Source organism: Bombus vancouverensis, chromosome 8 (assembly GCF_051014615.1).
Source record: "Bombus vancouverensis nearcticus chromosome 8, iyBomVanc1_principal, whole genome shotgun sequence".
Lineage (NCBI taxonomy): Eukaryota > Metazoa > Arthropoda > Insecta > Hymenoptera > Apidae > Bombus > Bombus vancouverensis.
Genome location: NC_134918.1, coordinates 1,315,784 through 1,330,470, shown reverse-complemented (window position 1 = coordinate 1,330,470; position 14,687 = coordinate 1,315,784). Strand labels below are relative to the sequence as shown.

Genomic DNA, 14,687 nt, shown 5'->3' with positions numbered 1-14,687 from the left:
ATATTTAGTATTTTAAAGGTTTAATAGTAAGCGATTAAGGGATGAAGAATTCGTTGCTTCATTAAAAAAAATTCTTTATATTATAATGGTAGGCGATTCACCTTTGAAATTTGAAAACTAAGAATAAAAAATAAAAGTGTTAGAAAAAAAATCATTGTAATCAATTATACTTGAAAACTTATTTAATATACTGTGACTCCCATTAATATTCGACATTTATTAGTTTATTATTTCTTATTTAGAAAAAATATGTATATTAGATGAAATATGTTTCTATCAACTACAATATTTGTTTTAATATATTAAAATATAGATAACTAGTTAATTATTAGAAATAAATATTTATAATAATAATGTTCTGAAAATCATGGTGCCTGAACATTAATCCAAGTCACTGTACGTAGTTAGAGAATATATGTATGTAGTCACCTGTATTCGAGCTTCCGGTAAACCAATCTTTCCAGCAAGTCTTTCCCTGGCGAAAACGTCTGGATAATGCGTTCTCTCAAATTCCTTCTCGAGAGCATCGATTTGCTCGTTACTGAAGCTTGTACGATTCCTTTGAAGCTTCCTTTTTAAGCGAAGACGCGCCTGATCGTCGTCCGTGCCTCCGGATACACTTCCGGCGTTGCTGTTGTCACCTCCACTGTTCGTTTCGTCCGAATGTGCACCACCCTCCAGTTCTGCAACTATAAAATAAGTTAACAATTTATGAGTTATCTTTTAATATTTATTATATATTTAAGATGGTTGTTCATGCGGTATATTAATCTTTTACTAAATGCATATACGTCTGCAGCAAATGTCTTGCGATTTCTATATATGTACATTATCAAATTGGTTGAAAAACCAGTATAATCATGACAGTCGTGTCTCATTACAGTTCTAAATGTTTTACGTAACACGTACAATATACATGTATATAAATGTTTTTTATGGTATATGTGAAAATACTTTCGCGAGTCACTGTTGATATTACATTGGACGGTTACAAAAGTTCGGTTTGTTACGAATTCCTATCAAATATTAAAATGTCCATTTTACAATTGTGATTTTAAGTTGGATTAGTGATATACATATTATGTTCTTTCATTTTTCAATAAGTTCTATCTGTTATTTTATTGACAGATATACCTAGTATAATATTCAGATTACCCGAATAAAAGCGTTTTAAATTGGCAATGGGACAATTAAAATAATATAAATTAAACAATTTGACATGAAAAGAGATAGTTAGATAAAGTAAATGTTGTATTTCTATATCTAACGGGATAATTAGCAGAAGAGAGGAATTTATGAATTAACAATATACGATATCGAAGTTTTGAGATTAACTCATAATTGTTAATAATTGAATATATCCAGATGATAAGAAGAAATTACTGTATCAATTAATTATTCATATTATAGTTCCCTGTTAAAATACGTACGTAGAGGTTTATTATAATAATTTATTGGTTTATAATTATTGGTCCTTCCGTTACACGTATGTTTTTTAAAGGTTATCCGCATAAAGTGTTTCATTTCAAGCCGAATACATATAAATTGTATAAAAGCACAAATGAGACAGCAAACGAATTACGAAGTTATTCACTGATGTAAAATAATTGGAACCAATGGTGTTCATTTTGATTAAAATTTTATATCCATTGATTCTTGTATAATTGTAATTTCATTTTCTATGACATGTTCTTCGAAAAGGATTAAAAAATCAAAAAAATTTCATCGACGATTCAAAATTATTAAACTTAACTTAAAAATACCTATAACTTTACCTTAATCATACTAATAATTTATATAATTAATTGATTTAAAATAGATTTCCAGAGAAAATTAGGTTCAATGTTAAATTGAGAAATTTAAAAATAAAATTCATCGCTATTTGTCTCCTACTGTAAAGCAAGTTTACAGAATAAAATATACCAATAAAATATTATTTACTATATACCATACATTATATATTATAAATATATTTACTATATATAACGATGCAGCGGATTAACTAATAATACTACTAATTTATAATAATCTGATAACACTTCCAATCTAGTTTCTATGTAGGTATATTTCTCCATATCAAAATTTTCAACTTCCCTGGTAAAAAAATAATCGCGAATCATGCGAAATCCTCTCTAAATCGATCTCCAAACCCTATCGATCTCATACAACGTCGCGAGTTTTTACTGACCCTCTCCCTCTTCGTTCCGTCTTTTTCGAGGGTCGTCGACAGAGGCCTTCGTCAGTTTTCTTATATAAATATCCACGTGCGTGCACGGTCTCGTGCATGTATACGTGCATGTAGAAACGCGAGGGGGAGGATTCGAGGGAAAGGAGGCGTTGCTGGGCGAACCTTATCGTCGGTTTCTGGGTGAGCGCGTCGAGGCGTCACTGGGTTTTGGCTCGACGACGAGAACTGCCTGGGGGTTGCACTGGGGGGAGGGTGGGGGAGCTGGTGGAATGGCTGGCTAGGGAAAGAGGGACGCACGATAAGACGCCGAGCGTCCCGACGCCAGTGTCCCTGTTCTCCCTTGCACGATACGCCTCTGTCATCCGTGCAAAGTGCCATCTTCTCTCTCTCTCTCTCTCTCTCTGTCTTCTTCTTCTTCCCTTTACTCTTCCAGTTCTGCTATTCTTTTTGCTTCCCCTTTTTATCTCTGGCTTCTATCTTTCACCTTCTTGCTTTAATTTTCATCTTCGTCGTAGTCTCTTCTTTGTTTCACTTCTTGGGACGATAATCTTCACTTTGGAGTCTTTGCTTTGGAGTCTTCGACGCGTTAATGGAAACCTGATAACAACTTCTCGATAGGGTCGAGCTACCCGTTTCTGTCGAGCCTTGCCGCTTCTTTTCCGACACTTACTGTCTGAGTTAGGTCTTTCTTCGCTTATTTTGGGAGTCTGCTGTATCGTTTTGTATCGTGGATTAGGCAGATGCTAATTCATCGTTGGCTAAAGACGTATTAATACGTTTTATCTTAGAATTAACAATAGATATTGTAATCGCTGTAATACGTCTATTGGAAGATCCTATTCTACATTCTACTTTAACTTGAAATTTTTAACTTATTAGTTACTACATATAATTATAAAAAATGACTATGTGAAATCATATGTAAAGTTGATGCATTATTGGTTAAAACCGGAATTTTAGTAACTGTTTTATGTTGTAACAGATTAAGAGCACTTTTAGTTAGTATGATTATGAAGACCATATAGGAAAGATGTGGTAAGGATATAGTAAATTTGAGTGCTATGCTTGAAATATTGAATTCTATTTTTATTTTAAATTCGCCATTGAATAAATTGTATTTAATTGAATTTAATAAATCCAATTTTGGCTGGATAATTTATTTTATAAATGAAAAGGTTACAAAATTCAAAATACAGTTCTTTATTGATTTCTCGTACTTAAACCAAACACATTGACAAACGTGTTATCTTCTTTTCAAAATCATCAAACGAAACGTTCGTTTCTTCTCCACCTTATTATTTATTTATTAAATATTATAACGAATACTATACGATAAATATTTTATATATTTTTGCCCATTACGTGCATTTTATATATTTCTGCAGCTTCAAATTTCCTATAGATACAAAAAAATCTACAGTTTAGTGATGTATTACCATTTGCCTAAGAAGGACGATGGTTTTCATAATGATATCGTCGAGGAAGTGAGAGAACTCGAGAGATAATCCGTAGTCTCCCCTTTCATGGATGCGGTTAAGGTTCATCGTGGAAGCTGGCAGGGAGCCACGTTTCTAGTACTAAACTTCTCGTGAAATCGGAGGGCTGTTACACCAAGTTTCCACTACAGGATGTAGAATCCAGAACAATGTGGAACTTCCTCTTCCTCTTGCTTCTTTCGTCTTCCATCCTTCGCTCGTTGTCTGTAGCTTCCGCCTCCGGTTAGTTCTACTTTTCGCCTGTCGTTCTCCCTTCTCTCCTCTCTCCTCTTCTGTTCGTCGTTTTTTCCACCTCTCACAGTTTACACTTCGTTTGCCCTAGTTTTTCTCGTTTTTGTTTCACTGATTGTTTCTTTCGATTTTTCTACGCTCTTTTCTCTTTTTCAGGCTATTTTGCGTTTACTTTTACGAATTTTAAGTTTCGTTTCGTTGCTCTTATTCTTCTTTTTTTAATGTATGGTCGTTTTGGTAAGATTGCTTTTTAAAGTAAGTTTTTCTCATTGATGTATTTAATGGACATTGTTGTATTTTAGTTTATACATATTATTTTTCATTAAGCATCGATGTAAATTCCGACTATTATTTCTTTTTATTGGAAGTATTTAACAAAAACTTGCATTTATTCTACATTTAATAGTGAACAGAATGTATGAAGAAAAGAAACACTACATATATCAAACTAGAAAAGAAAGAAAAAAGAGGAAAATATATTTATGAAAAATTGATGAACAATTTACGTACATAAAAGAAAGCGGAAAATTCAAACATCCCACAACATTTTAAATATTAATACAAATTACTATTATTTTCCCTTCAAATGTTAATATAAATTGCTACTGGTCGTTGATGACCAATTATTATTGATAGTGCAAAGCAAATATAAAAGTTGAAGCAATTTGAAAAATTAATATTCAAAGTCAGTTTTAGTGAAAACAATCTCGAAATAAATCACTCTTCTAAGATGAATCTGAACATATTTCAAAGTAAAACGTTCCAAGCTTCTTTTCCGTGCAGATATATTTATTACATTTGTAATATGTAAGCAAATTATACTACATAATTTTAGCGACTACTATTAATAAAGAAAAATCGCATAATATCACAAGGAAATTCAATTTTAAGATTATATTGACTTTAGATGTTTCGTTTGTTAGTCTGGAAAAAATTTTTTTCCAATTACTTAAGTCATTCAACATCGTTTCAAAACACCTTATATACACATATTTACATGCATACATATATATATTCATTATTATAGCAAAGTTATATATAATATATATATATAACTTTGCTGAGTTATATATAATATAAATAATTTAACACGAATTCAATAGAAATAAATTTTTGTTATTTTTCATCTTTTTCGATTAATAATTTAAAACTCATTAAGTATATAATACGTATATAATAATTTAACATCTAAAGTCTATTTGAAAATATCAGTATGTGTATAATATATTTGAAATATTATCAATGAGATATTATAATCTCGAATGTGTTAATTTACTTTCGTAAAGTTTTCTGTTAATATTAATATTTGTGAATTTTCAAAAATAATATGTACATAGTATTAAAATTAAAAGAATGCTGATGCTTTAGCAGAAACGTGAAAATGAAGTCGGCCATCGCGCTTCAGCGAGCTTGAACTCGGGTTGGTGGATAATACGTTGAACGACGATATGAGAGATTTGGTTGGGGCGAAAGACCAAGGACGAGAGTAAGAGTAAGAGAAACTGAATGGCTAGAAGGGATTCCCCTCCAACGATACATTCTCCTCTCGCTTCCAACATCTGTTGCGATCCTTCCGTTTTTTCCCCGACATCTCTTGAGAAATTACAAAAGACTGATCCTTTTATGATAGAAAATATCTCACTTGGTATGAAACGATTACGAAAAGTGGAAAAATGTAGTTTTATACTTTGTACATTTACATTTTTATATATTTAACCCTTCTAGCTCGAATATAATTAAATTTCACATTTTAACCTTTATTATCTGTAACATAATTTGTATTTTTGTATTTTTACATCATTTAACATTATTTCTATATTATTTAAATTCACGTACATATTATTTTAATATCTGTTGCTTATGATTAAACAGTCGAAATTATGTATTTGTTATATCTGATATTAAAAACACAAGAAATCTCGAGGGTCAAGAAATAAATTTATCCATTTCAAACGAAAAGTGTTCAGCCCTGATTATTGCTCTTCGTGTACCTATAATCGTCGATTTTTCAACAGCTGATCGATTTTTGATCGAAACAATACTACTTTGATCGCTTTTACGTAACAATAACTATAGCTTCAACGATACGTAACTCACTCGTGATCAATTGTTATATTTAAATCGGATCAATGTGTGAGATCTTGATGGTTGAACGGGAGGTCTTTTTCATTATGGAATTGATCGATGGTCAATGATTGGTAAAGTGGCAAACGCTATTTACAAGTGGCCCGGTTGTTTCGTCGAAACGTTTTTGATACGCTTGGGTTAGTCTTGTGTTGTTTGGCTTCTTTGTTGGGTAATTGTTGCTGTTTAAGCGTGGTTAAGCAACGAGAGGTGGGTTTCTGCGAACTTTCGGATGCAGGTTTCATGTGTTTGTGAATTTTATGCGTTTTAAAACAGTATCTAAAAGATACAAATAATGTTAACTAGTGTAAAAACACAAATAGGTAGAAAATACAATACTTGAAAAGAAAGGCAGTGTATTAAAAAATATTTAGGTAAGACTAAAAATCGAAATATAAAAGAAGAATGGTATGTCTGAAACGAAATAAAAATTGATTTCAATAATGCCCAATCCCGCCAGAAATGGTTTCTTTTTGTCTCCTAAATTCTGAAGAGTCTCTCGAAGAAGCAGAAAGGCACGCGTACGGTACCATACAGAACTTCAACCTCAGACCATAGAGAAAAATAGTTCCTTTGTTGTTACACCCTTCCATCCAGCTCTTCTGATGATCGTTCACGCATTTCCAATCTTCTCGAGGACTTCTCGTGTTACGAGAAATAATAAACTGTACACTAGCCACGAGTGGCATATTCGTGGTTGCCATTGTAGCAGCCGTGGTTCGTTCGAGTACGATAGAAAAATTCCAGGGGCGAAGTGGCGACGTTTAGCTAAGTGCACCGACGACCATTATCGGCGTTAATAATGCCGTTCGCCACTCGTGTGCTCGCGGCCATTACCCAGCCAGCTTTTTCTTTTCACCGATGCTGCTCTGGACTGGCTGCGTGACTTTATAGCTTGAGTTTCTCGATTCTCGAGTTAGGGACGATGTTTTAACGGTCTCACGAACGAGACCGTAGAAATCTACAGCTTTACGAGCTCTCATTATTCTTCAGACTTCTCCTCCGCCGTATACACGCAAATTGTCAACTCTATGCTTTCGTAAGGATGTTTGACTATTTTGAGGATTTCTCTGCGAGAATTGGGAATGTTCGGATATAAAATTGTATTCTTGTTGGAGTTACGCAATTGGGTTGGCTTATAATATTGAATTTGTTAAACGATAGAAAAATTCTGTTAAGAGGAAAGTTATAGCAGTGTCTATTTTCCTACGACTTCATTTTCTTTATAAGCGCAACGATGCATCAAAATTGCACGAAAGATTCAAATACAATTATATATTTTCTTTTAGTCTTATCAATCTTTTGGAACATTCCGCAAGTGAGCAAGTATTAGAGTGCCACGTTTCAGAAATCAATATTTCGTAGGGTGTCTGAGGTCTTTGATAAATCATGTACTTTATTAAAGATATTCTGCTTTCACATAGTTTCTCTATGTTTTTCTTTAAAAATTAATAACAGTAGCTACGCACTAATAATATTAATGTAGTTAACGCAATGATAGTAATATCTATTAATATTTGTCATAAAATTAGGTTTATCAAAGATTGGACGTAATTTACGGAAATACTTATATCGTAGAAACACTATCAAACACTCAACTTTTCAAGGAATCCGGATCTAAGATTTTCAGGTTGGAAATTGTCGACTAACGGTTTCGTAAAGATAATCTGCAGAAAAAATTGTATTTATTGTCAAGGAGAAAAGAGTTAACAAACGTAGTATTTAGTCTACGTATTTACATACGTAGTCGGATATTGCCAGTGTCAAATGAAGGAAGAAGTATTTATAAACTGATATTTGTATGTACTCCGCACGCTACCAACAATGTATGAAATAATACTTGTTGAAGTGGTCACCACTTTTAAGAAAACTCTACATCTGGTCTTTTTAGTTTTCTCAAGCACCGAAGCCATCGACAGCGCGTAGACAAAAGACTGCGACGAAGTCAGACCATAAACAGTAGACAGGCTTCGGGGTTTTCAGTTAGCGTGCGGATCTGGACCAGCTCAAATTGTATTCTTGCTTATAATTACACTTCTATTTAAATATATTTTCTGCCTTACAATTTATCCACGAGTTTTCTCTGTTTACACATCGAATAACCTCAACAGTACCTTTTATCGTATTTTACGTGTCGCGATAACAATGAATAAATACAAAATTCCATCGAATTAACAGAAACTGATATTTCTTACACACTTAAAATAAGTTTATCTGTGTAAATAGCTGAAATATCACACTGTATATCGTCGAAGGGGTAACAAGGGGCACGGGGACCAGATGCACCGTTTCCTGCGCATCGAATGTTCGAATAGCTACCAATGATACAGATGTTAGCAGGATTATTCTGTGGTGTTCATCGAAGCGAAGCCGAAGTCACCAGCCTCGGGCCCGAAAATTCAGCAAAAACAGCCAGGGTATTAAGGGTCGGCTAATAACGCGTAATACCAACCACGTCCCTTCCTGCTCGCACATTTTTATTACCCCTCTACCTTTTCCCCCCTTTTTGCCTTCTCTACACGTTTTTGGCATTCGGTAGCCAACCCCGTAGTCTCGACACGCCATAGGTGAATCCCGTATCGAGGGGTGGTATCCGTCAGGGAAAATAAAAAAAGATTACGCACATTGGGCCACTCGTTCCAGCGTGACACCTCGTACCCCCCGACGCGTTACGTCGCGATTATCATTTTGAAATCGACTAGAAAAGCCAGTCAGTGACAATAGCCGGCCATGATGCGTTAGTAACGGCCATTCACCGACCGGACCAGCGAAAGAATGGAATGGATGGATAGAGGGGGGAGGAGGGTTACATCAAGGGAAGGTTTCTAGACGGAGAGAGAATGAGAGGGATGATAGTTAAACGATATATTCTCGAATGGGAAACCAGTACAAAACGGTATAGGTACGTAAGGTTTTAGTATAATTTTGTAATGTATGAAACAAATCGTGCAACTAAAATTATATTTGTTAAATACATTCACGGTGAACATAAAATAAAAGTAGAATTCAAAAGTGCAAACATAGCTCTCAAATCGACGATAAACAAAATCTTTACATATACGATAAAATTTACTATATCTTACCCACGTGACGTTCATGATCGTATTTTATTTATAATTAATAATCGTATTTTTTATAGTTAAAATTACTCTTATATTGTTGTATCGTTATATTTAACATAAAACAATTAATAAAATCTCTGCTCTAATCAATAATTCGTCAATTCTATGTATAATGGTCCACAAAAGTATTTGAATAGCTATTGTAAGAATCTTTCACGAATTTCTTAATATATTTTGGAGATTTCATTAGCGTCGTGAAGAAACACGAATATTATATGATTATGTCGGTAAAGTTTGAAACCAATCTGAATATTTTTATAGAGTTTACAACAAGTCGAGGCTGTTGTCCTTTTAGAATTATGAAGTCACGAAAATAAATGCTAAATAGTTTTACCTTGCTATACGGTTTCGTACAAGTGACTATCTAATCTGGTTTTGCTCGACACGCTTCGAAAACCAAATTTTAATGTAAAAATAGAAAGATATGATAAACGCAGCTGTAAAGAAATCGCGTCAATTAATTTTCACTATTTCCATTCTCTTGGCGACAAAGTTTATTCATAGTAAATGACTTAAAACTCTACAAATTTTCATTCTGTACATCACAATGATATTTTCAAACGCTATCCAATACGTAATTTGAAGCTTTACGAATTTTCATAATAAACATCACAATATTATTTTTGCCCCCAAACAAATACCACCGAACGAAAATCTACCTAATCCAACTTTCTCAAACAACTATAGTAATATACTTCGACTCTCTTAGACATTACAAGACAACATTAAGAAGACAACCAACCTCATAAGTAACGTCACAACATTTAAGGCATTAATATACTCGGTACAGTAATTGTTCGAACGAATTCCAACCCCTAATCCAAGGGGTACGTTTTCACCGCGAGTGTTTCCAACTCGAAACTTCTCCACGCGCATATATTCGGCATTAAGGACTGAGAATCCAATAAATTTGTCCGTGGGATTAGGCATTAGACCGAAGCGGATTATACGTTGGATTCCTATCCTGCGCCCGCGGGACGATAGCGATCAACCCTCGCTCTGTCACTCTTTCCGTCTCTCTCTCTTTAAGCTTCCTATAACTAGCGATGGGCTCAAGTGCGTCGGAAGTAGATTCGAACGTTGATTGACTATTAGATGCGAAGCCTCCATAAGTGTTACGAGAAAAAGAAGTGGTGCTTCTAAGTAGAAATCCAATCTATCGTATACGTGACAGACTCGAACCCTCTATGAGTATTTTCGGAAATAACGAAGGTTTCCAAAGTAGAATCAAACGCTGCTCGAATAAGTCTTGCTCAGCTTTTTTCTGTTTAAATTCTAACATTTTCAAGCTTCAAAATTTAGAGACACCGAAAGTTGAAAACTTGAATACTCGAAGATACATAATTATAAGCAAATCCTAAAAATTTGCAAATACTCGAGCGAATCATTATATCTTAAGAACCCTCTGGAACGAACGCTGGTTCTACGTATCGGATTTGGTTCGGATTTATGAGTACGTATTGAACTTGATCCCATCGCTAGCTATAGCGTATAACATATCACAGCCAAGGATGATCCTCCTCAACTTGTATCAGTTGTTACAAGCCACTCGATATACAGAACCCTGTTACCCTCGTAATTACTTTCGCGCGATGCTAGCCACAAGAAAGAGATATTAAAAACGATTTTGGAGAATTTTCAAGCGCGAGTAAGCTAAATATATCTATACACTATGGGGTTCGACTCGTGATGCAACTAAAATCATAGAGATTTTATGGCTTGAAATAAGATAAAAATTAAGAGTAATAAAATTGTATTGGAAGCGTATCGTCTATATTGTATCCGTATGCCCACTTATTATGAAATACCATGTCTGAATATTAATTCATTATAACTGCCAACTTTCTCCTCTGAAATTATTATGCAATAGAATTTAGAAATTTCAATCAATTTTATGTGGATTAAAAAAGAGAAATTTTTTAAATACATATCATTTTAATAATACGTATGTAGGGTAACAAAGATATTTGAACGCTTAAAATAGAAAGCTTTTATGCGTATAGTGGGACGTAACTTCATTATCATTATAGCGAAGAACTGCCATGATTTACACTGGTCAAATCCGAAAATCTGTGTACCAATTATTTACAAGACATTTATTACAAATACATCAATATTTTATATCAACGATAGTATTTAGCAAATATGAAACTTGTCAGTATTATCTACACAGACAATAGTTAAGAGTTTGATTTAAATCGATATCTGAAAATTTATATAGAAGTAACGAGATGTTTATTAGAAATATATCAGTATTTTATAAACGGTGCACATGGATCAATCACGAATTTTTTAAGTATTACTTATATTTATATCAACTTATATCTACTCAGAGGATTGTCAAGAATACCCTCATTGTATGTACATTGATTTAAATGGATATCTCGATTGATTCTGAAATATAGACGTATGTATCATAAATATGAGTGGCGGTCTGCAGCGGTCTACTACCCTTCTACATTTCTTCTAGGAAATGTGTACGCTTAGTAGCTAATAGTGAAAGAACGTAGAAACTGTTTGTCACAAATCAGCGCTCTATCAACGTGGTTGTGATTGGTCAGTGACACGACGAGAGTGACAAGTTCATGTGTGTGAGAGAGACAATGATCGAGAATTATTGAAGAATCCGGATCTCTTCAAACGATGATATCTCAGTAACAGAAAATCTGACCGAAATGAAACAAATAGCATTTTGCAGAGAAATTTACTCTTTTTGTCTCCAACTGAGTTTATAGACCTTCGTTAGTTTTGTAACAATAATTCTTTAAACTTCTTGTGGTTTTAATAGGTGTTACTCATATATTTAAGTTGTATTACAATAAATATGTACTATATTGTAATATATTTAATACAAAATATTTTTTGAAAAAAATGTGATAGGTATAGAAATGAACTCTTTCCGATTTTTGTGTAAAATGCAAGTTTTATTGCCGGGAAGAACTCATTTGTACTTTTAGTATACGTGTATTTAACAAAAAAATTAGAATACAGCATAAACAATCATCTTTAGCGTATAATTGTTAAAAATAGTCTCACTGAATGTGTGATTGTTTAAATATTTTTGTGATTTTCGCGAACTATGTATATCATTATAATTAGACCAAATATCTTGTAATTTCTATATATGCAGATATGTAGATTTGTTTTAAATTTTACCAGCATAATTGTAATAATTGGTTGTTATTGTTATACTACGGGTTTTTGTACATTTACAGGATATTTAACGTCTTAGGCACGATGCGTCACTATAGTGGCTTTCGCGGATGTTATCTTATATTACGACGCGCCACTATGGTGGCTCATTCTACTGACTCATTCGCTCACCGTTTGAACTAAATGATCAATTTCATTTGCCTTGCTTCACACCTTTTTTGTCTTCGCAACTTTTTATGACAGTGTTAACAATATACCGACAGAATATATAGTCTTTGTTTTTGATACGCCAGTGTCAGATATCAATTGCTGCTTTTCGTTAAAATAAATGTACCATTATTAGATGGTCTTTTTAACATGCCGATCCGTATTCTTATAATTTTTTAGAATCTTTAAGCTCAAAATGTCGCTTCAAAATAGAAAACGAAAAGCAATTTGAAAAACACTATCACGCTACGAGTGTGAAAATTGTGACGTGGGTCTATGTGTCGTACCGTGCTTTAAAATATATCACACTCAATTGTATTATTAATTATTAAAGTAAATTATTAAAGTTAAAGTGTATGCGTCATATTTTTAAGAAAAATTATAATTTAATTACCAAAAACTTCATTCCAATGTGCTTGCGTAGAGAACAGCATTATCCGTTACACATTGCAGTGCTGTACCGTTTACGCGTAATTCGCGTCTAGCTCTACCGTATAGAGAAATAGCCCCGCACAAAATTCAACCGTGCCTAAGAGGTTAAAAATAAAAAATTAAATATAAGGCACAAAAATGCAAAAATGTATAAAATAACTAAAGTATAGTGCTCGTTATAGTACATATTTGACGAACGCAAATTCTACTCAGGTCCTATTTCTTCAGTTGTGTTGATAGAAATATGGAACTGTACAGATTAGTTAAAAAGGTGTTAATGAAATTTTAAAATGTCTTGTATAACGCATATAATATATTCACAAAAGGTTTCTAATATTCGAATACTTTCGTGATTAAGTTCCTATATGTCTTTTGAATTAAAAAGTGTATCCATTTGGGGATTACCATTGATTTTATGAAATTTATACAAATTTCTTTTTATAATCTCCAAATAGAAATTATGTTAACTAATGGGTTAATGCGAGTCATTATATTTTCTAAATCATCCATTCTGAATTGTTTACCCGCTCATTACACAGTCAAAAGGTTAAAACATTAACACGTAGTCAAACGAGCGCTGTGTAACGTTCTCATTCATGTTTGTAATGTTATCGTCATAATATTTTCATGACAAAGAAGCAAATATGAAGGACTGTGAACGAGCGACAGCTAATGTTAAATGGTTGGAAAGAAATGCGAAATCGTCTATTCTGTTGTACACTGTACGTTCAATGAACATGTTACATAGCAGTGTTTATGGTGCTGTCGTATGAATACAAATAGACTACAACTTTATAGATCCATTCAAATGAATGAGACACGCATGTGTTTTATGCATATGTTTACGCACGCGTAAGAGAACAATTAAAGGGCAACTTACCAAACGTAACAAGATCTTTTTAACCTTTTTTCGTTTAATTTTCGTATACATACCTATTTGATTCTTACGTTTGTTTTTATACTGTTGATGTAAGAGAAAGACTTTCTGTATTTCAATTTGAAGCGTAGAGATTTCAAGGGATCTGTACATCTAGAATTGTTTGTAATGGCTCTAGAAGTAGACTCTCTTAACGGCTCAGCGAACGATTGAGAATTTCAGATTTTTAAAAAAATTATTCAAATATTTAAGAATGCGATGAATGCAAGAAGGAACATACGTGGTGATCTTACCGCAAATGTCAATTTTATAATGTGAATTTGTGTAAACGGAAGGGTAGTTAGAAAAACGTGAAAAGAGCTTTGTGAAAAAAAAATGTTAATCAGTGGCAAAATTTCACACATTTATAAAATATGTGTTGCGCCAGTACAACATTGGGGGGGTTAATATAAAAATATTAAAAAGTTAAGAGTATGCATTATTGAGTATTCGTTTCTACTTTATATAAATCGAAAAGACGGTCCAAGCACTCGACAACTAAACTTGGTGTCCTCGTCCAAATCTCCTATATTCCCATCAGTCTAAATCAATATTAGAAGAAAACTAAAAGAAAGTGAAAAAAGGAAGGAGGAAGACCGAATGGAAACCGATTGAAAACGCGTTTCATCTGGAAAAGAAACGGAAACACGGTCGAAGTAGGGGAGAGCAGAACGAAAAATGAAAGGTTTCAAATGAATCGCGTAATAACCTCTGTAGCCTGTTGGTTTCTTTCTCCTTCTCCCGACGTTTATTCTCTCCCCTTCGTTTGCTGCCGATGGAAGAGCTGCTTATGTATTCCGGTGCACGGCTGGTTGCAC

The 14,687-nt window shown here is 33.5% G+C and overlaps 1 protein-coding gene across 1 annotated transcript in view; it reads right to left on the bottom strand.

Moving 5' to 3' along the window:
• LOC117164757 (paired box protein Pax-6) overlaps positions 1–14,687 on the bottom strand; it is a 63,812-nt gene that overhangs the window by 3,275 nt on the left and 45,850 nt on the right. The window contains exon 4 of the mRNA XM_076621132.1: positions 430–689. Within this exon, the coding sequence (XP_076477247.1) occupies positions 430–689 (260 nt within the window). The remainder of the gene's footprint in view (positions 1–429; positions 690–14,687) is intronic.